The following is a 25,545-nucleotide window of genomic DNA, read 5'->3' as shown; positions in this document are numbered from 1 at the left end:
TTCATGTAATGACGAATCTGTATTTTCATGTAGTAATGAATCTGTGTATTTTCATGTAGTAATGAATCTATGTATTTTCATGTAATAATGAATCTATGTAGTTTCATGTAATGAATATGTATTTTTTTCATGTAATGAATCTATGTATTTTCATGTAGTAATGAATCTATGTATTTTGATGTAGTAATGAATCTATATATTTTCATGTAATAATGAATCTATGTAGTTTCATGTAATGAATCTATGTATTTTCATGTAATAATGAATCTATATTTTTTTCATGTAGTAATGAATCTATGTATTTTCATGTAATAATGAATCTATGTAGTTTCATGTAATAATGAATCTATGTATTTTTTTCATGTAATGATGAATCTATGTATTTTTTTCACGGAATAATGAATATGTATTTTCATGTAGTATTGAATCTATGTATATTTTCATGTAATAATGAATGTGTATTTTTTCATGTAGTAATGCATCTATGTATTTTTTTCATTTATGCATTCAGCTGCTGTCTTTGCAGTGTTGCCAGATTTGGCAGTTTACCACCTTTTTTGGGATATATTTCTCTGCATCTGCCAGTCTCGAGGACAACACTGTCAGATGCCCTTCTTCTAACACCTCTGTTACTCCAGGTCAAGGAGGAGCATTAGTAAGATCTGCGCCACCTCCTCTTACATCGAGCAGAAGTGAAGCGAAACTAGACAAAAGGAAAGCCAACAGGTTCAAGATTAGTTTCTCCTTCTGAAAAGAGTCTGTCCTGGACAACTAAACTGTTCCTTCATTGTTCTTGGCAGAACAAGCAGTAACCATGGTGAACACAGTAAGATATCTGGCTCACATCATCAGGAATGATTCATGTGATGACGATGATGTGCAGCGCCAGTGTTGCAGACTGTATGCACAAGCCAATATGCTGGCACGCACGTGTCATATGTGTACAGATGATGTTAAAACTGCTCTTTTGAGGGCCTACTGTACCGCACTCTATACTGCCCACTTGTGGTGCAATTATAGCAAAGCAACAACGAAAAAGCTGCAGGCAGCACATAATGATGCCTTCAGAGTCTTGCTCAAGCTTCCAAGATGGACAAGTGCAGGTCATGTGTTTGAGACTAGTAATGTTCCCACTTTTCATGCTTTGTTGAGGAATTTATGTGCCGATTAATTGATTCCAAGAACGTAATGATAATGCTGTTACCTGAGCCTACACAAGGTGACACAAGGTACGGCTCTTGTTTCTGGAAACACTGGAACAAATGCCTGTACAGCTTTTAATCACTGTGGGCTTGAGAGCTGCTATTAGCTATATTTTTGTGTTGTTGTCCTGTGTTGTGTTTTTATTTTGTTTTTTGTTGTTGTTTTTTTAAATATGGACCTACCTATGTGTCTGAATAAAGTAAGATTTGAATTGAATTTGAATAAACTGTACATGCTTTTTCTGATGTAATTATAGTGAACAGGAATAATACACTTCGGGTAGATAAACTCTAAGGTGACTGTTGATCCTAGATCACATTTCACTTTAAGGTCCAAAGTAGACACGAGTGTCAGCATATGCGATGCGGATCTACTGATAATGCACCAGCTCTCTAAGTCTGAAAAATCTGTTTAAATAATGTGAATTATTAATCACATATTGATTGTTTTGGAGTGAGGGGTTGGTATCATCCACCATGCCACTTCCCATCACGGCCTTGTCATAACTTCAGGCTCTAGAAACTATAAGTCTTTATGTTTGTTTGCACGATACACGATGGAGACTTGTCACATTTTGTCCTGAACCTCGTGATGTGGTCTCGTATAACTCTCTTGTAATGTGCACGCACTCATCAATCATATCAGATTCACTGTGCACCTACTGTACCTGGCAAATTCAAGCAATTCTGATCTGTTGTGATTGTGTTTGCAAGAAACGGAGTGAGTTGGCAGCTCGGGGGCTTGTTACTTAGCTGACCGCCCTGAACATAGTGGTTTTGGTTAAATAGGGGAAAGCAAGAAAATGAGTAGAAATAATGACCGACTGGGCCCGATGTGTGTCTTCAGGTCGATCACAGTCCCTAAAGGAGGTCTGAAGCCCTGCAAACTCTACAAAACATTTGAATAACCAAGAATATAGTTTCTTTAATTCTTTCCTGTCAACTACGAGAACATTTTTATTTATTTATCTTGAGACATGATTTATTCTTGATTTTGATTAATCCATTGTCATGTGTTATTTGTTTTCTAGTTTATTTTCCTAAGGATATGTTCATTTTTCAAAGATTTTTTTCCCAAGAATATTGGGTAAAACACCCCTTGAGAAAATAGATTTTCTACACGTGATTTGCATCGTGGCTTAATCATTTAAAGTGCAGCCTATTCTATGTAGCATAAAAATACCAGCTGACAGATAACAGCTGGTGGTTCTGTAACCCTTCTTTAATAAGGATAGAATTTTACCTCAAGGTCAGGTATAGTATGAGTTGACTGTGTGTGAATAATCTGGACGGGGCACAAGGTAAGTAGAGTTGCATGGAATTATACTTTAGATAGATGTAGATAGGGAATACCAGTATGTACCAATATTCATATGATGGTTCGCAAATACACAAAAAAAATGCAAAATACCAGTATGAATTATACACTGATAAGTTGCAGCGCTGCAATACCCCTGTTGTGCACAACACCCAAATAAACAAGACAATAAACAAAAGGATATCTCGTTGGGGCCCTTAACTGGAAGTTTTACATGAATAAATCCAGGAAGTGGCTGGCTACTGGAACAGTCTTAATTGAATAAACCCGTGAAGTGTTTCCTGGCTCACAGTTTATCCAGTTCGCCAACAGGAGGCGCTACGCAGTCAATGATGGACGATTTAGGACGGATGAATCTGCTGGCCACATCCGGTCCCAACGTAGAATGGCGGGAAAACACAACCTTAATGGCTAGGTTGTGGGCCGTGTCCAAACACCAGTTTGCTAATATAAGAAATAAAAATGTCCTGGCTCGCAATCAGGGTAACGACTGGTAACCTGCCAGCTGCACAGAATGTAATGCAGAAGAGCACCAGTTTAACTGCTATTGCAAAATACACACTACGACTGAAATTAACATTAAGAAAATTACCACCAACAATATTTTCTACTCACTGAACAAAACGAAACAAACCTAATGTGAACATTTGTAAACATTTCCGAAATACATCAACCTCTAGAAGATACTAAAACCACAGCATAGCAAAGACTTACATTCACATGCTGTGGCTAACGCTAGCTAGCTACACATAGTGTGGCGAAGGCTAGCAACCATAGGCTAGTCACATCAACATTGCAAATATATTTATGAACCACGACATTTAAACTTTTACTTTGCAGGGTACTTAAGATATTCAACACAACATATGTTACACATGGTACTGATAGGTTTACACATGCTTACCTAATATAAGAAATAAAAATGTTCAGGCTTGCAATCATGGAAACGACTGGCGACCTGCCAGCTCGCATAGAAGTAATGCAGAAGAGTACCGCCCAGAAACCTGACGTAGATCACGGTCTCTTAAAGTGACAGTACCGAATTAGGCAGAAGTACCCGGAAATGTAAATGATTGTAATATGATTGAGGGTTACAGCTTCACCCCAGTGCTTGTAATGTGAGTGTTAATGGAGACAGAGAGAGAGAGTGAGAGGGGAAAGTGACTTTACCTGTTGTTACTTTTTATTCTTTACATTTCTGTGGTTGTTGATGTGACCGTGTCCTAAGCATTGGATCCCCAGGTGTTATGTACCTGACTGACAATAACAGTCGAGCATCTCTAACTTGACACCTTGTGATTTGAGGTCACTGATGAGCTGTGAAGGTTTTGCTGTCCGTGGCCGATGCTTTATAAATGTGGTTGATATTTTAAGAGTAATTATTCTCTTACTGGTGAGACTTGTGAGTACAAAGCCAGGGGATCTTTTTACCTGTCTTCTATATCTGTGACAGTGGTATTTCACCATGCCCCATGGAAGGACAGATTACCATTCCAACTCAGCACTACACCAGCCAACTCAGCAAGCCTTCAACCACACACAGGAGAACTGTGGTGAAATCAGTTAACGTTGGGTTGAAAAATGAAACCTACAGACACGTGGCAAATGTTTTTTTTTCTCTTCTTCTTGGTCCATCCATCCATTTTCCGAACCGCTTATCCTGCTCTCAGGGTCGCGGGGATGCTGGAGCCTATCCCAGCAGTCATTGGGCGGCATGCAGGGAGACACCCTGGACAGGCCGCCAGGCCATCACAGGGCCAAATACAGTTGCTTGTATTCATTGGTACATACCCAATTGCTCTTCATATACACCAGTGTGATAACGTGTTCTTTATGAAAAGATGTAGTTTCACCCGATTCGGGTTTACTGATTTTACTCAGTCTCATGGAACAGCCTACAGATTCACATGTTGTCATTTCAGTTATCACTACTTAATCTGTGTATGTCTCAACTCATCAACTTGATAACCCTAGGGGTCAACTGTACCTTCTTAGGGTGTGGGGTGGTACTGCAGGTACAGTGGCTTGCAAAAGTATTCATACCCCTTGAACTTTTCCACATTTTGTCATGTTATGACCACAAACATAAATATATTTTATTGGAATTTTATGTGAAAGACCAACACAAAGTGGCACACAATTGTGAAGTACAAAGAAAATTATACATGATTTAAAAAAAATTTTACAAATAAAAAAAGGAAAAGTGCGGTGTGCAAAAGTATTCAGCCCCCTTTTCTCTGAGTGCAACCAACTGCCTTCAGAAGTTGCCTGATGATTGCTGAATGATCGAATGTTGACCTAATGACTAAATAGAATCAACCTGTGTGTAATCCAATCTCAGTACAAATACAGCTGTTCTGTGACGGCCTCAGAGGTTTGTTAAGAGAATATTGGGGTGCAAACAGCATCATGAAGTCCAAGGAACACACCAGACAGGTCAGGGATAAAGTTGTGGAGAAGTTTAAAGCAGGGTTAGGCTATAAAAAGATTACCCAAGCTTTGAACATCTCACGGAGCACTGTTCAATCCATCATCCGGAAATGGAAAGAGTATGGCACAACCGCAAACCTACCAAGACACGGCCGTCCACCTAAACTTACAGGTCGAACAAGGAGAGCACTGATCAGAGATGCAGCCAAGAGGCCCATGGTGACTCTGGACGAACTGCAGAGATCCACAGCTCAGGTGGGGGAATCTGTCCACAGGACAACTATTGGCCGTGCACTGCACAAATCTGGCCTTTATGGAAGAGTGGCAAGAAGAAAGCCATTGTTAAAAGAAAACCATAAGAAGTCCCGTTTGCAGTTTGCCAGAAGCCATGTGGGGACACAGCAAACATGTGGAAGAAGGTGCTCTGGTCAGATGAGACCAAAATTCAACTTTTTGGCCTAAATGCAAAACGCTATGTGTGGCGGGAAACTAACACTGCACATCACTCTGAACACACCATCCCCACTGTCAAACATGGTGGTGGCAGCATCATGCTCTGGTGGTGCTTCTCTTCAGCAGGGACAGGGAAGATGGTCAGAGTTGATGGGAAGATGGATGGAGCCAAATACAGTGCAATCTTGGAAGAAAACCTGTTGGAGTCTGCAAAAGACTTGAGACTGGGGCGGAGGTTCACCTTCCAGCAGGAAAACGACCCTAAACATAAAGCCCGGGCTACAATGGAAAGGTTTAAAACAAAAAATATTCATGTGTTAGAATGGCCCAGTCAAAGTCCAGACCTAAATCCAACTGAGAATCTGTGGCAAGATCTGAAAACTGCCGCTCACAAACGCTCTCCATCTAATCTGACTGAGCTTGAGCTGTTTTGCAAAGAAGAATGGGCAAAAATTTCAGTCTCTAGATGTGCAAAGCTGGTAGAGACATACCCCAAAAGACTTGCAGCTGTAATTGCAGCAAAAGGCGGTTCCACAAAGTATTGACTCAGGGGGGCTGAATACTTTTGCATACCGCACTTTTCAGTTTTAATTTTTTTTTTTTTTAAATCATGTATAATTTTCTTTGTACTTCACAATTGTGTGCCACTTTGTGTTGGTCTTTCACATAAAATTCCAATAAAATATATTTATGTTTGTGGTCGAAATGTGACAAAATGTGGAAAAGTTCAAGGGGTATGAATACTTTTGCAAGCCACTGTAAGTATAATATGAACAGGTAGTCAGTATACCACAACCAGAAACAAACCTTGTAGAACAAACTTGCATTTCAAAGGCTGTTGAATCAGTTCAATGTCCGCCATCTTGGTAGAGAAATTTTGGGCTGTCCTCCGTATCGCCATGGTAACCACATAAAGTCGCCATTTTTCTTCCGGAGTTGTGCCCAGTTGATCCATATTAGATATTTTTGGGCGACAATAGCATACATCTAGGCATTTGTAGCATATATTATTTTTTCCAAACTTCTAACATTTTAATATAGAAGTGTGTACTGCTTACTAACATTTTAATATAGAAGTGTGTACTATATACAGTACACACTACAGCGTTCGGACAGAACCCATTTTATCCGCACATGAATCTATATACACAGAAGGATCTGTTTTGCTCTTACGTTAGATGAAGCTGCCATTGATTAAATTTCTTAGTTTCCTGACAAAATTCCTAATTCAGTTGCACTTTGTACCGAGTGTGCTGGAAACGGGGTGTCCGACCTGGCAACCCGACTCGCTGTGACTATAAATACTGACGCAGCTCTCCGTTCATCAGTAGTTACTACATCGACCCTTAACCGTCGGACAGGGTAACTTGAATTTATCCCCCCCCCCGCACCTTTCTTAACCTGCTGTGTTCAAAATGGTAAGTAAGGCAGATTTTATGGTGAAATCAGCTCTTTTCTGTAAGAGCAAACCGTCATCGCTGGGCAGCCGCCACGCAGAGCGACGGTGGTCGCGCACTAGCTAACGGTCCGGCATTACAGAAGCTCCGTCCATCCTTCCGTTATGCCAACCGCGCATTCCGCCGGGGGTGGCGGGATGCTCGAGCCTGTTCTGCCGGGTCTGGGTACCGCGGTACTGGGGTACGTGTGGACAGACCTCGCCGAGCCGCGGAGCGTCAAGTCAACTATAGTCAATCCGACTCGTAAAACACTACAAATCTGATGGAAACGGCCGATAAGCCGTTTAAAACGGCCGTGAGTCGACGCCGAAGCCCGCTGGCTTATCCAGCCGCCGGCCATCGTCGTAACCTCCGGCGTCGCCCGGGTTCTGGTCGTGAAAAGGGTTTCCGAAGCATAGCTGGGTGTTGGGGGTATTTCACAGGCTCGTTTTGTGCAGGATGGTGTCAGTGTTGGCTCAGTTCATGTGGGCTTCAGGTGGCGGCGGGCATGTGCTGGAACGTTCTAGACAGCCCCCTCCGCAGCGAGCCAGCAAGCCCTGGAAGAATGCGGCACTTTCTGTGCGGCTGACCGGATAAGGACCCAAGTTGCCTGGATCAGTACCAGAGGCGGGCGGGTTTCGGCCCGTTTATTGATTGCTTTTGTTTTAAAGGTTCCGTTTTCTAAAACGCGCCGCTCACTCGTTTCTTTTTGCTGCGCCAAAGAATATTGGTCGTTTGTTGTTTTTTTAACCAAGTGAAAAGTGAAGATTGGAGACGTCTTATTTGTGGCGGGGCCTGCAACAGAGCAGGGACACGTGCAATATGAAATGGTGGACTGACTGGAATTCACCTTCAGCAGAGAGGGATGTAAGAAAGCACGACCACCACACCATACAAGGTGCGTGGATAGGCGCAGTAAACCGGTATTTGATTCAGATACACCTGCTCTGCTAGTGGCTTGTACATGGCCGGCGGAGTTCGCATTTCATTGAAATATGCAGAAATGAAAAGCCAAGGACGTAGTACGTCCCGCTCGGATTAAAGTGGGACAAATTGCACAGCCTACCGGTTGTGGCTAGATGGGGTACAGCCACGGACGGAAGTGACGCAAAATCTCGCTGCGCAAAGTCTATAAAGCGGTAGCTAACGTTAGCTAGTGTCTGCGACACTAGCTATTTATCCATAGAGACCAACATTATATTTAAAATGTTAATTCTGTTTGCCACGCTCCGCCAGGACTGAGGGGCGGTAAATAAACTGCAGCGTATCAGATTCATCGCCAGTGCATGGACACCATATAACCAAACATTTGTCCTGCTAGTTACATGCCTAATGTGGTCTTTCGAAGTAAAACAGTCCTAAATTGATTACCATCCGATATCTGCACATACTGCCATACCTTGCATGGTTCAGCCAGAGTCAGACGTATAAGTATCTTTGGTTCGGCTCTTTCCTTCAGATGGTAGGGATGGCATTGCATGTCATGCTCTCCACAATATACAAAAACATCAGATCATATCAACATAATAATTTATTAATTTATAGACTGTAATATAACAGATCATAAAATCAAAATAAATTCATTATCTTTTTAAAAAATATATATATTTTGCGAGATTTTACATCACCTCTGTCCGTGGCTGTACCCCATCTAGCCACAACCCAGCCTGTGCTAAAATCAAAAAGTCAACGTCACTTCCTCCTCCGGTCTGACTGCTTCCAGCTCTCCCCGTTCAAAGTGCGTCATAACATTTTTTTTTCACGTCGAAATCAATTTCCTTTTACTAAACCGAGAGAATGCCATTTTTTAAACAATGCTGCGCTGCACTAAAATTTGAGGATGGATGCAGTAACAACTTGATTAAAACTGTCATTTGATAAATTCAGGACTGAAGTGAATAAATTATTAAGAACTGCTGATTTTTATTACCCTTTTAGAATTGGTTAAGGCAATTGCATTTTCATTAGTAGTGTACTAATTTCATTGGCCTACACATAATCATTGTGTGACACAGTTATGACCTATAACTTAAATTAACTGCCCACAGGCATGCATACTTGTCATTGTTTTAATCACATGCACTTGGATTGTTAAAACTGAAATTTGGCATCAAACCACCAGTTTACTTCCTTTACTTGCTTAGTACATCTTTATGTTTGGATTAATGATCCAAAAGACGAGTGCAGTTTTAAAATTCTGACTTGGAAATGACATTCAGTAGTTGCAGAAATCATATCTAATTTGTTTTTTTTGTTGTTTTTTTACAGCAAGCTGCTCTTGACATAAGTACAATTGTCACATTAAATATGACAGCAGCTATGTCAGCTACTTGAAGAAACCTGCTAGCCGCAGCTTTGTAACACTCTGATTTTGCTTCCCTCTGCACTTTTAGCGTGAGTGCATCTCTATCCATGTAGGTCAGGCTGGTGTCCAGATTGGCAATGCATGCTGGGAGCTGTACTGCCTGGAACATGGCATCCAGCCAGATGGACAGATGCCCAGTGATAAGACCATTGGAGGAGGCGATGACTCCTATAACACCTTCTTCAGTGAGACTGGAGCTGGCAAGCATGTACCCAGAGCTGTGTTTGTAGACCTGGAGCCAACTGTCATTGGTAAGATCGGTTAGTCTATTCTTTTGATCTGTTATTTGGTTATTGGTTCATACAGACCTTGCAGTCTAATAATCAAATGACATCCAAATCTGCTAAAACCTTATTTAGGAGAAAAAAAAAGGCGAAAAGAAATTGACTTGGGGGTCACGTAATGCAGCGAAGCTAGATACATGCTATCCCAGGTGCTCTCCAAGCAAGTTCATTTTAAAACCTTTGTAAACACCCAAACCCACTTTTAATTCGGTCGGACAGCTGCAGTATGCCCTTGAGACCAAGGAACAAACCACTTAAGTCAGCTAGTGAGCAAATTTCCAACATCTGCAGAGAAAACTATTACCGGGACTGGTGACCAAGGAGCTCGCATAATGACGGCAGCGCAGGAACACTTTAGCAGAGGAGATGCACTTATTCTTGAAGAGATAAGAAACGGTAATCAAGCCCTCTCCAGTAAACTCGACTCTAAAACCGCAGAAACTAATCAGTCCATCTCTGGACTGAAAACTGCTGGATAAGCTGAGCTCCTGCGTAGCCGAGGCGGAGGACCGGTTAGGGGAGCTGGGCTCTCGTGTTATCAAGTTGAATAAGGAAATTTTGTTTTTAGAAAGTTGACCAACTGGAAAACTTCCGTCGAAGCAACAATGTACGTGTTGTTAATCTTCGGGAAGGCTGCAAGAGAAAACCCTGTAAACTTTTTTTGCTAGCTGCATCCCCGCCACCCTGGGACAAGAGCATTTCACTGAGCTCCTAATAGGCAGGTTTAGGCAGAACCAAGAACTTTCAGGAGAGAGGAGAAATGATGAAAAACCTTTCTCAAAATTGTGATTGGTTGAGCACTGAAGTAAGCTGAAGCCAGCTCAACTTTATTTTGAAGCTCCTCATGCCCATCACTGCTGTAGGTTGGGTGTACATGTACTTCACGTCACTGACGTCCATTGGAAATTATTTGTAGCCTGTTGCTTTTCCACCGGTAATGTGAAGGCAACATTAGCCACAACAAATTTTGCTTCTCCAAACTCACTTCTACCTGTCTCGTAGTTCTATCTTTGGTTACCATGGCGAAGAGCTGTATTACCTGATAACTTAAAATGGACAAATGTAAAGCAGAAAGGGGTAGATACTGGGGTATTACATTATGGAATGTCATCTGTCACACAATTTGAGGGTGGAATAATTTCACCTCCTTGATAAAAGGAAAAACTGCCTTCTTTTTCCAGATGAGGTACGTACTGGAGCCTACCGCCAGCTCTTCCATCCTGAGCAGTTGATCACTGGGAAGGAGGATGCAGCCAACAACTATGCCCGTGGGCATTACACCATTGGCAAAGAGATCATTGATCTAGTTCTAGACAGGATCCGCAAGCTGGTGTGTATCCTCCAAAGTTTAAAATATATTTTGTGAATGTTTGGTCATTTAATTTGGCTGTAATAACGAAGCTTCGATTCTCTCTACTTAGGCTGACCAGTGCACAGGTCTCCAGGGATTCCTTGTGTTCCACAGCTTCGGAGGTGGCACCGGTTCTGGCTTTACCTCTCTGCTGATGGAGCGCCTGTCTGTTGACTATGGCAAAAAGTCAAAGCTCGAGTTCTCTATCTACCCAGCTCCCCAGGTGTCCACCGCTGTAGTGGAACCCTACAACTCCATCTTGACCACCCACACCACCCTGGAGCACTCCGATTGTGCTTTCATGGTAGATAATGAGGCTATTTACGACATCTGTCGGAGGAACCTCGATATTGAGCGTCCTACTTATACCAACCTTAACAGGCTGATCAGTCAGATTGTGTCCTCCATCACAGCCTCCCTCCGTTTCGATGGTGCTCTAAACGTCGATCTGACGGAGTTCCAAACCAACTTAGTGCCCTACCCCCGTATCCACTTCCCCCTCGCTACATATGCTCCCGTCATCTCTGCTGAGAAAGCTTACCATGAGCAGCTCTCGGTGTCTGAGATTACAAACGCCTGCTTTGAGCCAGCCAATCAGATGGTGAAATGCGACCCGCGTCATGGCAAGTACATGGCTTGCTGTTTACTGTACCGTGGCGATGTTGTCCCCAAAGACGTCAATGCTGCCATTGCCACCATTAAAACAAAACGCACCATCCAGTTTGTGGACTGGTGTCCCACTGGTTTCAAAGTTGGCATTAACTACCAGCCCCCCACCGTAGTACCTGGTGGCGATCTGGCTAAGGTCCAGAGGGCCGTCTGCATGCTGAGTAACACCACTGCAATCGCAGAGGCCTGGGCCCGTCTTGACCACAAGTTTGACTTGATGTATGCCAAGCGTGCCTTTGTGCACTGGTACGTAGGTGAGGGCATGGAGGAGGGGGAGTTTTCTGAGGCTAGAGAGGATATGGCTGCCCTAGAGAAAGATTATGAAGAGGTGGGTGTCGACTCCATTGAAGGAGAAGGAGAAGAAGAGGGAGAGGAGTATTAAAAGAAATTAATCACCCCAGTTGATTTTCGTTTATCGCTGATCAGTTGATAGTAGTAGTGTTGACATTTGCTCGCCATGATGAAGGGGTGGGTGTTGATTCTGTTGGAGGAGAAGAAGAGGGAGAGGATCATTAAAAGAAAGGCGATTTCACCAGTTGATTTTCTTCGTTTATTGCTGATCAGCTGATAATTTGTGTTGACATTTGCTGGCCAGTAAAGTAACATTAGACTTCCTAGACATTTACAACCAGTAGGTGACTAATGGGCGGTGATCACATCCGTGTCATGTTATAATATTCATGTCATGACTTGGTTATCGTACAGTGTTGGACATCTTCTGTAATATGCAATAAATGATTTGAGAATCTTCACCACTGTTGCCTCTGTGCCTCTAATCCGGACAAAAAAAAGGTATTTTAATACTAGTAGTAAAATTCCTTTGCAGTATGACTTGATATAGTACATGCTACAGAATACTTGATATAGTACATGTTACTGAAGTTAAAAAAACGTTTTTTCATGACTTTATTATAACAAAGTAAGGAATTGTGAGCTGTTTACCTAAATCAATGATGTTTAGGGGATATTAAATGTGAAAGAGTACAAATGCTCGTGGCACCATTTGAATATCACATTAAAAAAATCACCATCAAAAACCCATGCATGTTAGGGTTAATACTCCTGTCTGTGCCCCTGAGCAAGGCATGGCAAGATGAACTGGAGTTGGTCCCTGGATGCTGCACAGCTAGCATGGGTTACATGCAGAGAAGAATTGCCCCACAGGCGTTAATAAAATATATCAAAAAAGAAAAGACAAGGAAATGAAGGCTGGTAAAAAACAGGGTGGTTAAGACTCCACTTTATTCCACTTTTCCACACACAGGAAGAGCAGTGATGTTAGTCCTTCAGATTTACACCGGGCTAGTAATTGAAATTATAAATGTTGCCACAAGATGTTACAGTTGATTCTTCAAAAGGCCAAAAAAGATGAAATAAATTACTATGGTTCCTATAGTCCACAAGTGCTGCCAAGTAACAAAGGTCAAAATAAATACACTCGAGTAACAAGTGAGACAGTGTAAGATACACGAGAGTCGTCAGGTGACCTGGCCCCTTTCATTTCACTGCGGTTACTTCCACTCGTACTGTATACTTCATTCAACAGGGGAGTTCTTGGTTCTGTTTAGCTGAAGAATGGAGTGGTGGTGTGTCTACTGGGAGGTGTGTCACTATTGTGTAACATGGCATGGAGTGGTGGTGTGTCTACTGGGAGGTGTGTCACTATTGTGTAACATGACATGGAGTGGTGGTGTGTCTACTGGGAGGTGTGTCACTATTGTGTAACATTACATGGAGTGGTGGTGTGTCTACTGGGAGGTGTCACTATTGTGTAACATTACATGGAGTGGTGGTGTGTCTACTGGGAGGTGTCACTATTGTGTAACATGACATGGAGTGGTGGTGTGTCTACTGGGAGGTGTGTCACTATTGTGTAACATTACATGGAGTGGTGGTGTGTCTACTGGGAGGTGTCACTATTGTGTAACATGACATGGAGTGGTGGTGTATCTACTGGGAGGTGTGTTACTGTTGTGTAACATTACATGGAGTGGTGGTGTGTCTAGTGGGAGGTGTCACGATTGTGTAACATTACATGGAGTGGTGGTGTGTCTACTGAGAGGTGTCACTATTGTGTAACATTACATGGAGTGGTGGTGTGTCTACTGGGAGGTGTCACTATTGTGTAACATGACATGGAGTGGTGGTGTGTCTACTGGGAGGTGTCACTATTGTGTAACATGACATGGAGTGGTGGTGTGTCTACTGGGAGGTGTCACCGTTGTGTAACATTACATGGAGTGGTGGTGTGTCACTATTGTGTAACATGACATGGAGTGGTGGTGTGTCTACTGGGAGGTGTCACTATTGTGTAACATGACATGGAGTGGGGGTGTGTCTACTGGGAGGTGTCACTATTGTGTAACATGACATGGAGTGGTGGTGTGTCTACTGGGAGGTGTCACTATTGTGTAACATGACATGGAGTCGTGGTATGTCTACTGGGAGGTGTCACTATTGTGTAACATTACATGGAGTGGTGGTGTGTCTACTGGGAGGTGTCACTATTTTGTAACATTACATAGAGTGGTGGTGTGTCTACTGGGAGGTGTCACTATTGTGTAACATGACATGGAGTGGTGGTGTGTCTACTGGGAGGTGTCACCGTTGTGTAACATGACATGGAGTGGTGGTGTGTCTACTGGGAGGTGTCACTATTGTGTAACATGACATGGAGTGGTGGTGTGTCTACTGGGAGGTGTCACCGTTGTGTAACATTACATGGAGTGGTGGTGTGTCACTATTGTGTAACATGACATGGAGTGGTGGTGTGTCTACTGGGAGGTGTCACTATTGTGTAACATGACATGGAGTGGGGGTGTGTCTACTGGGAGGTGTCACTATTGTGTAACATGACATGGAGTGGTGGTGTGTCTACTGGGAGGTGTCACTATTGTGTAATATGACATGGAGTCGTGGTATGTCTACTGGGAGGTGTCACTATTGTGTAACATGACATGGAGTGGTGGTGTGTCTACTGGAAGGTTTGTCACTATGGTGTAACATTACATGGAGTGGTGGTGTGTCTACTGGGAGGTGTCACTATTGTGTAACATTACATAGAGTGGTGGTGTGTCTACTGGGAGGTGTCACTATTGTGTAACATTACATAGAGTGGTGGTGTGTCTACTGGGAGGTGTCACTATTGTGTAACATGACATGGAGTGGTGGTGTGTCTACTGGGAGGTGTCACCGTTGTGTAACATGACATGGAGTGGTGGTGTGTCTACTGGGAGGTGTCACTATTGTGTAACATTATATAGAGTGGTGGTGTGTCTACTGGGAGGTGTGTCACTATTGTGTAGCATGACATGGAGTGGCGGTGTGTCACTATTGTGTAACATGACATGGAGTGGTGGTGTGTCTACTGGGAGGTGTCACTATTGTGTAACATTACATGGAGTGGTGGTGTGTCTACTGGGAGGTGTCACTATTGTGTAACATGACATGGAGTGGTGGTGTGTCTACTGGGAGGTGTCACTGTTGTGTAACATTACATGGAGTGGTGGTGTGTCTACTGGTAGGTGTCACTGTTGTGTAACATGACATGGAGTGGTGGTGTGTCTACTGGGAGGTGTCACTATTGTGTAACATTACATGGAGTGGTGGTGTGTCTACTGAGAGGTGTCACTATTGTGTAACATGACATGGAGTGGTGGTGTGTCTACTGGGAGGTGTCACCGTTGTGTAACATGACATGGAGTGGTGGTGTGTCTACTGGGAGGTGTCACCGTTGTGTAACATGGCATGGAGTGGTGGTGTGTCTACTGGGAGGTGTCACTGTTGTGTAACATGGCATGGAGTGGTGGTGTGTCTACTGGGAGGTGTCACTGTTGTGTAACATGACATGGAGTGGTGGTGTGTCTACTGGGAGGTGTCATCGTTGTGTAACATGACATGGGTTACAGGGGTGGTTTCCAGCTGCTTGTACAGGAGTATACAGGATTTCATTCCAATTAAACACAACGAGCAGAAGATTTTCAGGAGCCCGTGGGTGAGCGCGTGCTGTTGAGTCTGGTTGCAATGGAAACAGCATCCTCCTGGTCCTTGGACGCCGGGGACCGGTTGGTGGAGTATTTAGATGAGTGTGTAAAGCCAACGTGCTCGTCGGTGATGCTGATGCTGGCTGTAACGGTTACACAACTCGCCCCTGCAGCAGCGGGCGGCTCTCCCCCGGTGACTGTCGGCTCAGCAGGTTCCACAACAACAGAGGCACTGATGTGACTGTGGAGCCGCCCTGGTGGTCTTCTCTCAGGGGCTGGTACTGCTTAAATCGCCTGTTTAGAAATACGAACGAGAGGACCTCAGTTCAGCTCACCTGCCTTCCCTACAAGTCAAAACGTGTTACTGTCCTGCTGTATTAACACACAGGGGTGCGTTCTACACTCACCTGTACATCAGAGCAATAGCACCAACAAGAAACGCGAGAGCAGAGACGCCCAAGACTGCAGCTACAGTGCCGGCTGGGGAACCACTCGGACCTGTAAACGTAGCACACACGTGACGAAAAGTAGTAGCAGAGATCTCAGATCAGTGAATCTTGCGGACTTGTAAGACAGATCTCTTGCCCACCTACTGTCACGCTGACTCTGGCACTTGCCACAGCGAGGCTGACGTCATTGGTCAGAGAGACGTTGATGCAGAATACTCCCGAGTCGTTGAAGAACTGGCGGAGGATCATTTGGCAGTCTGGAGATGGAATGGCAGCGTTGCACACTGTCTCCATGGGTGTGATACAGTCAGCATCCGAAATGACAGTGCAAACTTCATTTGGCAGACTGAAGGATGCAAATGTATTGAGATAATGAGCAGAGTCCTGGCCAGATATGAACAGGAGTTTGCTAGCTGTGCATAATAAAAGAATTACGCTTGCATGCATGTTATTATGGTCTAAAGCTAAAACGCTCCTGCGGATACACTACATATGGCTGTGGTCAGTCTTCTTACCTCCCTTGACAGGTGATGGTGAGGTCCACAGCATTTTGCTCCACTTCAGTTGTCAGAGACACGACACTGGCCACCTGAACAATTTCTGCACTCTCGATACCCTCTGCATGGTAAATTCAAGAGAAGAGGGACGGGCTGGTCACTGTTGAAACCACACTTTCTATCATAACGGAATTGTGGCGGGCGGGTTATCAGAGTAGGCCTATCATGTATTGCGAACAAACTGTCATGACTCACGGACAATTTCCACGGAGGTGGCCAGCGAGCCGTAACGGTACACCATGCAGTCAGCCGTCAACGCTGGAGCTTGTCTTTTTACCAAAACCAGAGCAACCTGCGCCGGGTTGGTATTTGCCTCAACTTCCACTGCTGCTTCTGTTTCCCCTTCAGCCGCAACCGTCTCCTCAGCGGCTGCAGGTTCTCCTGAACGAGGAAGAGACAACCAATTACAGCATGGTGTATCAGCACCAAGACTGCTGTTAAGATCATTCCACAAATACATCCTCAGATAACATTCCATCAAAGGTGTGAGATTAGCCAATTTAAAGGCCCAACCCGTGATTTATTTGACCGTATAATTGAAGAGTTTGAGCTTTAGATTGAAAATAAGCATTTTGTGTCTTTCTCAACCGATGGCATCTAAAAATATGGGCTTGTTTTACTCAGATCTTTACCTTTTACAGCCTCAGGAAACGTTAGACATTCGAATTTGGCTGTTTTTGATGTTCGTACTTGTATTGAAATACCTCTCGATTAATTTGAGAGTGAGAGCACCTTCCAATCCTGTGGTTTGCGTTTTGCTGGCAGCGCAACCATTTTCATTACATTTCAATTGATATTGTACCTTCAACAACATAGAACTCTAAAGCAAAACTAAATGGATCAAGACGTAGTCTGAGATCCTCAAAATGACGGCGGCATTTTAGAGATCATCAAAGGTCAACCTGCAGCAGGTGGAACCTCGTTGACTGTTTCCACCACTTCTGTTTCAGCATCAGCAGCAGGGTCAGCAGCGGCTGCCTCGGCAACAGCTGCGTTCTCGGTGGAAGCAGGAACAACAGTATTCTCAACTGGAACTTCTGCCTCAGCCTGGACAACCTCTGCAGCAGCATCAAGCTCCTGCACTACAGCGACCTCTGCTGAGGGAGCAACAGTGGCAGCATCGGGGACCTCCGGAGAGGCTGTGGCTCCAAGGTCAACTGTGGCTTCCTCCGCATCTGCAACAGGGTTGCCTGAAACAGCAGTGTCGATAACAGCCACATTTGCGTCTGTAGCAGCTTCGTTGACCTCAGCTGGCTCTTCGGTTGCAGGGATAACAGAAGCGGCAGTGGCCGAATCTGCCACTGCTGTGCTGGGCTCGTCTGCAATAACATCTAACTCCCCTGGCGCAGCAGCTGTGTCTGCCACGGTGGCGACGATGGCAGGGACCACTGCCACTGTAACAGCTGCTGCATCCTCTACCGCAGGGGCCACCGAAGCCACTTCCACCCCCTCCGCATCCAGATTAGCTACTGCAGCTCCATCATCCACGCCTGCTGCTCCCTTGGCAGGCTGCACAGAAGCAGCAAGTGAGAGGTCATCAATTGGAACAGATTCAGAAACAGGCACATCAGGAGCAGTGGTACCTCCCTCCTGGTTTGGTGCCGGTGGGTCGGCTGTCAGGGCTGCTCCCGGGGTGGAGGCAATCACAACTACCTCTGGAACAGCAGAGGCGTCCACTGGAACAACTGGAGATAGGTAAGAAGAATTGCTAGCATCTTTTCGGTCTTTTCAGCATCTGTAGATGTTTAGCATCTTTGTAGCCTTTGATAGATAGTAATCAAGCAGATGTAATATGATAATGTATGAACAAAACAAAACAAAAGAAAATCAAATCTCACCAGCAGTGGGGTTTGCACAGCCATTCGGGATGCTTGCCGTTAGGACCACCTGAGGCTTGTAGGTGCCCAGTGAGAGGTATGTGTGTGTGACAGTATGCTCCCTTGAGATCAAAGTTCCACTGTTGTCGCCGAAGTCCCAGTTGAAGGTGATATCTGAGTCACTTAGGTACTGGCTGGGGTCGTGTAGCTTGACACTGAAAGCTATAGCTCGGTTCTGGATGAAGCTCTGGTCATTCTGGTTGACATCGTTGACTTGGGCAAGTAATATAGTGAAAGGAATTTGGTCTGATGGTAGAGACAACAGATGTTTAGCTGATATCATCAGATCAGAATCAGAATCATTTATTCTTATTTTAATACTCCAGTCAAAGAATGGTTTGATGTGGTCACCTGTGATCGAGAACACTGTGGACGCGTAGCCAAGAGGAATGAACTTGTCCTGGCCACGGCAGTGGTAGATGACCACCTCCATGTTGTAGGAGCCCAGGGGGACGTTGTCTGTACCGATAGTGAGCGAGGAGGAGGGCCCGTCTGCCACCTGCCAGTAACGACCTTGGATAGAGCAATAACATTTTCACAGTTTTTGAAGTGAATTTCAGTTGCGTTAACCCTTGTGTTGTCCATACATTGTGTATACTGCCCTTGTCTTAAGTGTCATCTATGACCCGCCTTCATTAAACCTCTACATTAAAGCCACGTAATTTAATTTTAAACCCCAACTCTATTTTGCACGAAGAAACAACCTGTCATTCATCACAAACTGTGTGACTATCTGGATTTTCCCTATTCACGGTGCAGAAAGACTGCATTTAATCAGTGGACACCCCTCGTTTTTATAGGGTCACATGACCCACACATGTCTTAGGGTCACACGTGACCCTAAGACAATCTTAGTACCCTATTGGTGTACGGCTTTCGTGGAAATATGAACAAAACAGTGTTTCACTGTTGCTAAATTTGGGGTCCCTCTAGGAAACGTCATCACATTTCAGGTTGAATAAAGATCATTTAGAGTCTTTTCCCTGCCGTTACACACTCTTATGGGTCATTTCGACCCGTAAGACAACAGATGGTTAACCGAAAAAACATGTTGATTTTTCTGTTTGTGTCTGTAGTTTGGTAAAGGTATTGTCAATATCCGGCAATATCAGCCACTGTGCCTTATGCACAGTCTCATACTCAAGTTCCTCACTTACCGAACAGTGGTTTATTCATTTATTTTTTGCCTCGTCATCATGGGTGAGACGTCACACAACAAAACTGCCACACGGTCAAATTCACTTTAGACAGTATTGTAGCGAATTCGGGGGACAACGCAACCACAGGAACTGCCGCGGCCGGGAAGCGAACCCGTATCGCCGCACCGCAGGAGACATCGCTAACCGCTCGACTAAAAGGTCAGACCCGCGAGCCAGCGTGTCTTGTTATCCATGCACGTTACACTACCCCCCCTCCTTCGGGAAGCGAACCCCGCGCTTAAGCATATCAGCTCCTTCACGCCTCAGGGCGCCTACGCTTCCGATGGCCTTACGGTCGCTCCGTTGTCCCCCGAATTCGCTACAGTATGATTGAAACTAAAAGTACAAAATGGGTGGAAACTTAGATGATCACCTTCGAAAAGCCCACATCATCTTTATCGATATCGACCTAAACCAGAATCAGAATACTTTATTCATCCCCGAGGGGAAGTTGGGTAAATACATGCAGGATGGACTTTGTCAACACTGAAGGGTTTTTGGGAAGCTATTATGGAAACATCCAACCAATCTCAATGTAAACTGCATAAAACATGACACTACAAATACAATAGTGCTAATAAAAAACGTGGTGGTGGTGGTGATGATGATGATGATGGTGATGATGAATACAGTAGTAGTAGTAAGTTCATGATGATATTTTGATTATTACTGTAAACTACTAATATGACACGTTAGTCCCTAGCTAACGGGCCTGACTCTTTAGCCGAGCAGTTAGTGACGTCGCTTTGTGGTGCAGTTAGTGATGTCGCCTTGTGGTGCAGTACACCTCGTATCGAATCCCGCACCGGGCAAGAAAATAACCGGTTACATTGCCATTCTTGCTTTTATTAATATGGATCTTAACTGGAAGGTATGGGGTTAGTCTCATGTTACGTCACATATGACGTGACGGCAGCGCAGCCGCCATGTTGGGGGGCGGCGGCATATGGATCCGTGTCGCTGGACGTGTTCTGGACAGTCAGAGGGGCAGAACGTGTCCCGCGGCTTGAGTCGTACACTACAGCTGTCGTGGGTCCATGTTTACTGTGGTTAATTTCTGTTAGGCCAGAACTTTGTCAAATGTATTTCGCAAACTGCTTTTCGCAGAGTGGGTCACAACGGCCGTGTTTTATTCCCCTACGTTTGTCCCACTTTCCCTTAAAAGGTCGTTCTTGTAAACGCAGCTCGACGGTGAGAACTCCAGTTTAGCGGTGGTCGCTAAGGCCTGGCTGCTCTCCAACATGGCGGCGCTGTTCGTTGGCCATGAAAAGTCACGTGATTGGGAATGACCCACTCAGAGTAAAACATGGAAGACGGTGAGGCATAATGTGATATAAACCACCACCTCATCTAACACGAATTTTATATTAGACACCAGAGAGCAGTGGCGCCCCCAAGGGGTGGCCAGGGGTGGCCACGGCCACCCCGATACTATCCCTGCCCCCCCGCTGCCCCCCCAGCCACGAATCGCATATGCATCTGATTATGCATAATATGCTTCTCTCTGATATCTTACATTAGGTGCTGTTCATTTAAATCATAATGTATATGTTTCTTAACTCTCATGTTGACAGTTTTCAACTAGCCTATACAGTATACTACAACAGCAGCATAGAATTCCTGAAATTCAGTCATGGCTTTTGGTTTTGGTGTGCCACCCCAAGATTTTCAGTGGCCCCATTTGGCCCCCCCTATGAAACATTTCTGGGGGCGCCACTGCCAGAGAGGACAAAAAACTTAAAATGCACACAAAATTCATTACAACTCATTGTATGTTACAAAAAGCCAAAAACAAACCAACTGTAATGCGATAATGATAAGAATGCGATAATGTAATAGAGGGGCAACCTGAGTTTCAAAGAGACTCAAAAATCTCAAAAGAATAATTACCCCATGTCTTCCAGACGAACACGTACTGGGGCTTCTTGTTCTGCCCCCTGTTGAATGATGAGCCATCGGGGAAGACTCCATTCCAGTCAGCGTCCTGGTAGACAGCCTGACCCTCTTGATACCGTCTCCCTGAAAACCAGCAGGGCCGGGGAACATGCGTCAGCCTTTTACAATTAAACACGGGACGAGCACAGCTGTTAAGAAGGGTCAGTGGGGTAAAACGGTTTGAGAAGTTGGGGTACCATCAACACTGCAGTTACGGGCCCAGACCACCTGCCCATCAGCCAGCACTGTCTGGTTTGGTGGGAAACGAAGGTCAATGTTGAAGGTGGCTTTGGCTCCAGTCAGAACAGGTGCATCGTTTCTGATGTCAAAGGTCACTTGCCCACCTGGAGACAAGGTTGCACACTGTGTGAGTTTGGGGAGTTTGCTACCAAGTTAATGTCACACCTGCAGCAAGTGAGAGTTGTAGAAACTCACCAGACCAGCAGTCCCTGAATCTGGAATCTCCATCTTTCCACACAGGATACATACGTGAGTTCCATGAACGGTAGTGTGTGAACTGGCTTTTAGGTTCTGCAAAAAATAAAGCACTACAAACATCAGAAACATCCTATTATTCTTTATATCCTCCTAAACTTCCAACGGTGAGTGAAAATTAGGTTTTCTGTTTCCAGTGAAACAACAACGGGTAATTTGATTTAACGACGAGACAGATTTTCTTTGCATATTCAGTATTAAAAGTTGCATAAAAAAAGCATCAAAAGTTGTTAAAATTTGTATTCCTATATATTTCCCTCAAAATCACATCCATCAGCTGCGAGATTTACTCAAGCTGTCTTTGCTGATGTACTTAACAGGACTTCCCCCCTATTCCAGTTCCAGACCATGTTCCAGTCTGCCAAACGACACCTGAAGTTGCAATCTGGTAGAAGTAAAGATGTAAGAATTTACAAAAATAGAGTCAGATTTTATGCATAACCATCAAGAGGACTGCTTTGATGAGTATAATGATGGAAGTTATAGCAGATCCATTTTTTCTGTGGAGACAAGAGGTTGTAAGGAATGTTGGGGTTCTAGGCAGGGTGAGTCACACGATCTCTAAAATCTCCCTCAATCCTTTTCATGTGACTATCAGCTGAGCACCAACACCAGTAATCCCAACTGGATGAATAAGAGCTCTCACGCGTTGGGGGAGTCTCTCACTCAGCCAGTGATTTGGGAACTTGTGACAGTTATGTCAGAGTACTTTCTTTACATTCCATCACTCCACATCCCACTGAGCAATAAGCTAAAAGCCACATAGTCCCACATCATCGGCAAAAAGGGAAACAAATGCAATGAACTTTGAATTATATGACCAAGCAAATATTTGGCTGGTGTAGATTTTTTTCAAAAACTGATTTATTGCAGCAAATAGATTTTTTTTGGCCGTGAAATTAACGTAAAATCACAGATCAATTCATTTACAGTTCAATTACTTGAGTACAAAAACATCACACAAAGAAACACGAAGATGAAGATTCCTATGCACCATTGCAAATGAGGAGCGATTGTGATGTTGCAGAGTTTGTTCCCATCAGTCACAGCACTTAAAAGCAATCTGCCACGCAGCCTCTGGCAGAAATGTGCCGAGCTGCGGTGCTGGCCTCAGAAGGCATGCTCAGAATGGAAGTGCAACGAGAGCATGACTCTTCTGACGTGGGCTTATCGGACATAATTGCATTTAGAAAACTGAAATTGAGGAAATTGTCACAGAATTGGACAATAAGCAAAGCAAACACACAACCACAAGTTTGATCCAAGTTTGGCAAACAGTTGGAAGATGTACTCACTCGCTGCAGTTTCAGAAGCAACAGCCAAGACGAGCAGCAGCAGCAGCAGTGTTAACGTGCTCATAGTGAAGATTAGTTGTACCCTTTTCCTCACCCCCAGTCTGCACCCCCACACAACTCCTCCAGAGAAGTGAGAATGGGATTGTGACACGCTTTAAGAGTCTTGGATCTTGAATAAACACCCCTCTACTTTGACATCATTAGAGGTGTACAAATGGGAACCTCCCCCTGTAGTGATGTGTTGGTTTAGACTCTGTATGGACTGCAGGATTCCTGCTGGGACAAGCAACACAATCACAGGACCAAAGTTCTTTATGACTGTAGAATAGTGTATTTCTTTATACCAGTAGTCTAGTCTTGTGACACGACATTCGTGTAGGTAAGAAAATGGAGCTCCTCTGAACACCAGTGGTGACCTCTAACAGAAAATGGGTCCCCAGAAGACAGAAAGAATGCATATAAGTCGCTTGCTTAAGCAGAAAACAACCGGTGAGATGATTTCCAAAGCAGAATTATGTAAATGGTCTATATATGATTCAAATCAACATGTCGATTTGTGGTTTGGGGAACACTTCATGACCGTGTAATGTAACCGGTTGCAGCCGAGTAACTGTGCCTGATGCAGGGCAAGTGAACGCTTGCTTCATGTGGGGCGTGGGGCTGGCTGCCAGCAGGGACATGGGCAAGTCAACGTGGGAGTAAAGCTGGAGTCATGTGTGTTTTGCTGTCTGACCTTACAGCTATGTGTGCATGGGGGTCACAAGATGAGTTGGTGGGTGGCAAATCAATAGCATCCTTTTATTTCTCATCCTTTCCTCGACGTCCCGCTCTCTACCCAAGGCTGTACAATAAGTCTAAAAATGTTTGCTCTGAGCGATCAGCGCAGGGAGATACGCCCGTGCTGCCTTTGTGGGTCTGTGGGTGTTCATTGTTCCCTCCTCAAATCCCCAGAGTGCAACTAGATGAGAACAGAACTGCTTTCAAACTAATGAGTTAATTTACTTTTCTGGAAACAAAGAAAACAACAACAAAGAAACAGAGCACGACTCTGCTCACGTTGCTCAGCTGAAGTATCAGAAACTGTGAATATTCATGATTAGTAATATATTAATTAAACACATATCAGTCTATCTTTAAAATGTATTTCACAGCAGATTTGACAGTGATAGTGACGAGAGAATCAGGTAACTCGTCACACCATGAGGAACATGTCAGCGGCCCCACTAGTACTCAGAATCCCAGCCAGACTCCTTCATTTCTCCCACCCTTCCTGGTGCGGCTGGGGCTTCATACTTCAGCGGTTACTGAAAGTCCATTTACATCTACAGAGTGTTTGCCTACCCTCCAGAAGGGGAAACTTCTCAACGTGCCAATTAACTATAAAACAATCCCAACTCCTGTGGGAAAAAACGTTTGAGTCCAAACTACTTAAAAAAGAATCTCCTCTGTGAGGAAGGGTAAAAATCAGAAAGAAATGTAATCAAGAAACCTTTATCCATATTTATTTATTTTTAATTCATTCCTGGTGACACGGTGGCGCAGTGGTTAGTGTGGCCGCCTCACAGCAAGAAGGTCCTGGGTACGAGCCCCGGGTCGTCCTCTGTGTGGAGTTTGCATGTTCTCCCCGTGTCTGCTTGGGTTTCCTCCGGGGGCTCCGGTTTCCTCCCACAGTCCAAACACATGTAGGTCAGGTGACTCAAAGACATGTAGGTCAGGTGAATCAGCCGTACTAAATTGTTCCTAGGTGTGTGTGTGTGTGTGTGTGTGTGTGTGTGTGTGTGTGTGTGCGTGTGTGTGTGTGTGTGTGTGCGTGTGTGTGTGTGTGTGTGTGTGTCTGTGTGTGTGTGTGTGTGTGTGTGTGTGTGTGTTAGAGATGGTCAGGTGGCCTGTCCAGGGTGTCTCCCAGCCTGCCACCCCATGACTGCTGAGATAGGCTCCAGCATCTTCATGACCCTGAGAACAGGAAAAGCAGTTTGGATAATGGATGGATGGATGGATGGATCCTAGTCTGTGATGCAAGCATGGCATCACTAAGGATGTGAATGCTTGACTATTACGCACCAAAAACTTTCCCCACGTTTGAAACATGACTACTCAGAATAACAGAAGCTAAAGCAACTCGAGACCATTTAAAGTTGCCACGTGCAGCACCAACCTGGCCTGTGCTATACTGACTACAAAGTTACACCTCTGGCATAAATCACACAGACTGTACTTTAGCAATACACTTCTGAATCAGAAGTGTCT

General features: G+C 44.4%; 2 protein-coding genes across 2 annotated transcripts; one reads left to right on the top strand and one right to left on the bottom strand.

The window, feature by feature from the left end:
* The first annotated feature begins 6,743 nt into the window (after nt 1–6,743).
* Nucleotides 6,744–12,253, top strand: LOC130106900 (tubulin alpha chain-like). The gene is made up of 4 exons (XM_056273210.1): nt 6,744–6,821; nt 9,233–9,455; nt 10,670–10,818; nt 10,910–12,253. The coding sequence occupies exons 1-4, from the start codon at nt 6,819–6,821 to the stop codon at nt 11,888–11,890; spliced, it is 1,356 nt and encodes a 451-aa protein (XP_056129185.1). The 5' UTR covers nt 6,744–6,818; the 3' UTR covers nt 11,891–12,253.
* A 3,390-nt stretch (nt 12,254–15,643) lies between these two features.
* On the bottom strand, nt 15,644–23,362 carry pmela (premelanosome protein a). The gene is made up of 12 exons (XM_056300287.1): nt 23,299–23,362; nt 21,944–22,039; nt 21,706–21,852; nt 21,464–21,592; nt 18,726–18,887; nt 18,336–18,620; nt 17,400–18,182; nt 16,693–16,875; nt 16,456–16,558; nt 16,081–16,286; nt 15,899–15,989; nt 15,644–15,785 (listed from the first exon to the last, which is right to left on the bottom strand). The coding sequence occupies exons 1-12, from the start codon at nt 23,360–23,362 to the stop codon at nt 15,644–15,646; spliced, it is 2,391 nt and encodes a 796-aa protein (XP_056156262.1).
* Nucleotides 23,363–25,545: the final 2,183 nt, after the last annotated feature.

The sequence above is a fragment of the Lampris incognitus genome, chromosome 2, assembly GCF_029633865.1.
Source record: "Lampris incognitus isolate fLamInc1 chromosome 2, fLamInc1.hap2, whole genome shotgun sequence".
NCBI lineage: Eukaryota > Metazoa > Chordata > Actinopteri > Lampriformes > Lampridae > Lampris > Lampris incognitus.
The sequence above is the reverse complement of the archived record's forward strand: the minus strand, read 5'-3'. Positions and strand labels throughout refer to the sequence as shown.

Bases quoted from the DNA above. Each gene is read 5' to 3' on its own strand.
- LOC130106900 (XM_056273210.1), top strand. The intron at 9,456-10,669 runs GTAAGATCGGTT...TTCTTTTTCCAG, and splicing joins CCTGGAGCCAACTGTCATTG to ATGAGGTACGTACTGGAGCC. The intron at 10,819-10,909 runs GTGTGTATCCTC...CTCTCTACTTAG, and splicing joins TAGACAGGATCCGCAAGCTG to GCTGACCAGTGCACAGGTCT.
- pmela (XM_056300287.1), bottom strand. From the start codon at position 23,362: ATGAGCACGTTAACACTGCTGCTGCTGCTGCTCGTCTTGGCTGTTGCT. The intron at 18,888-21,463 runs GTAATTATTCTT...GCTCTATCCAAG, and splicing joins GTTCGTCTGGAAGACATGGG to GTCGTTACTGGCAGGTGGCA. The intron at 18,621-18,725 runs GTGACCACATCA...CTCTACCATCAG, and splicing joins CACAGTGTTCTCGATCACAG to ACCAAATTCCTTTCACTATA.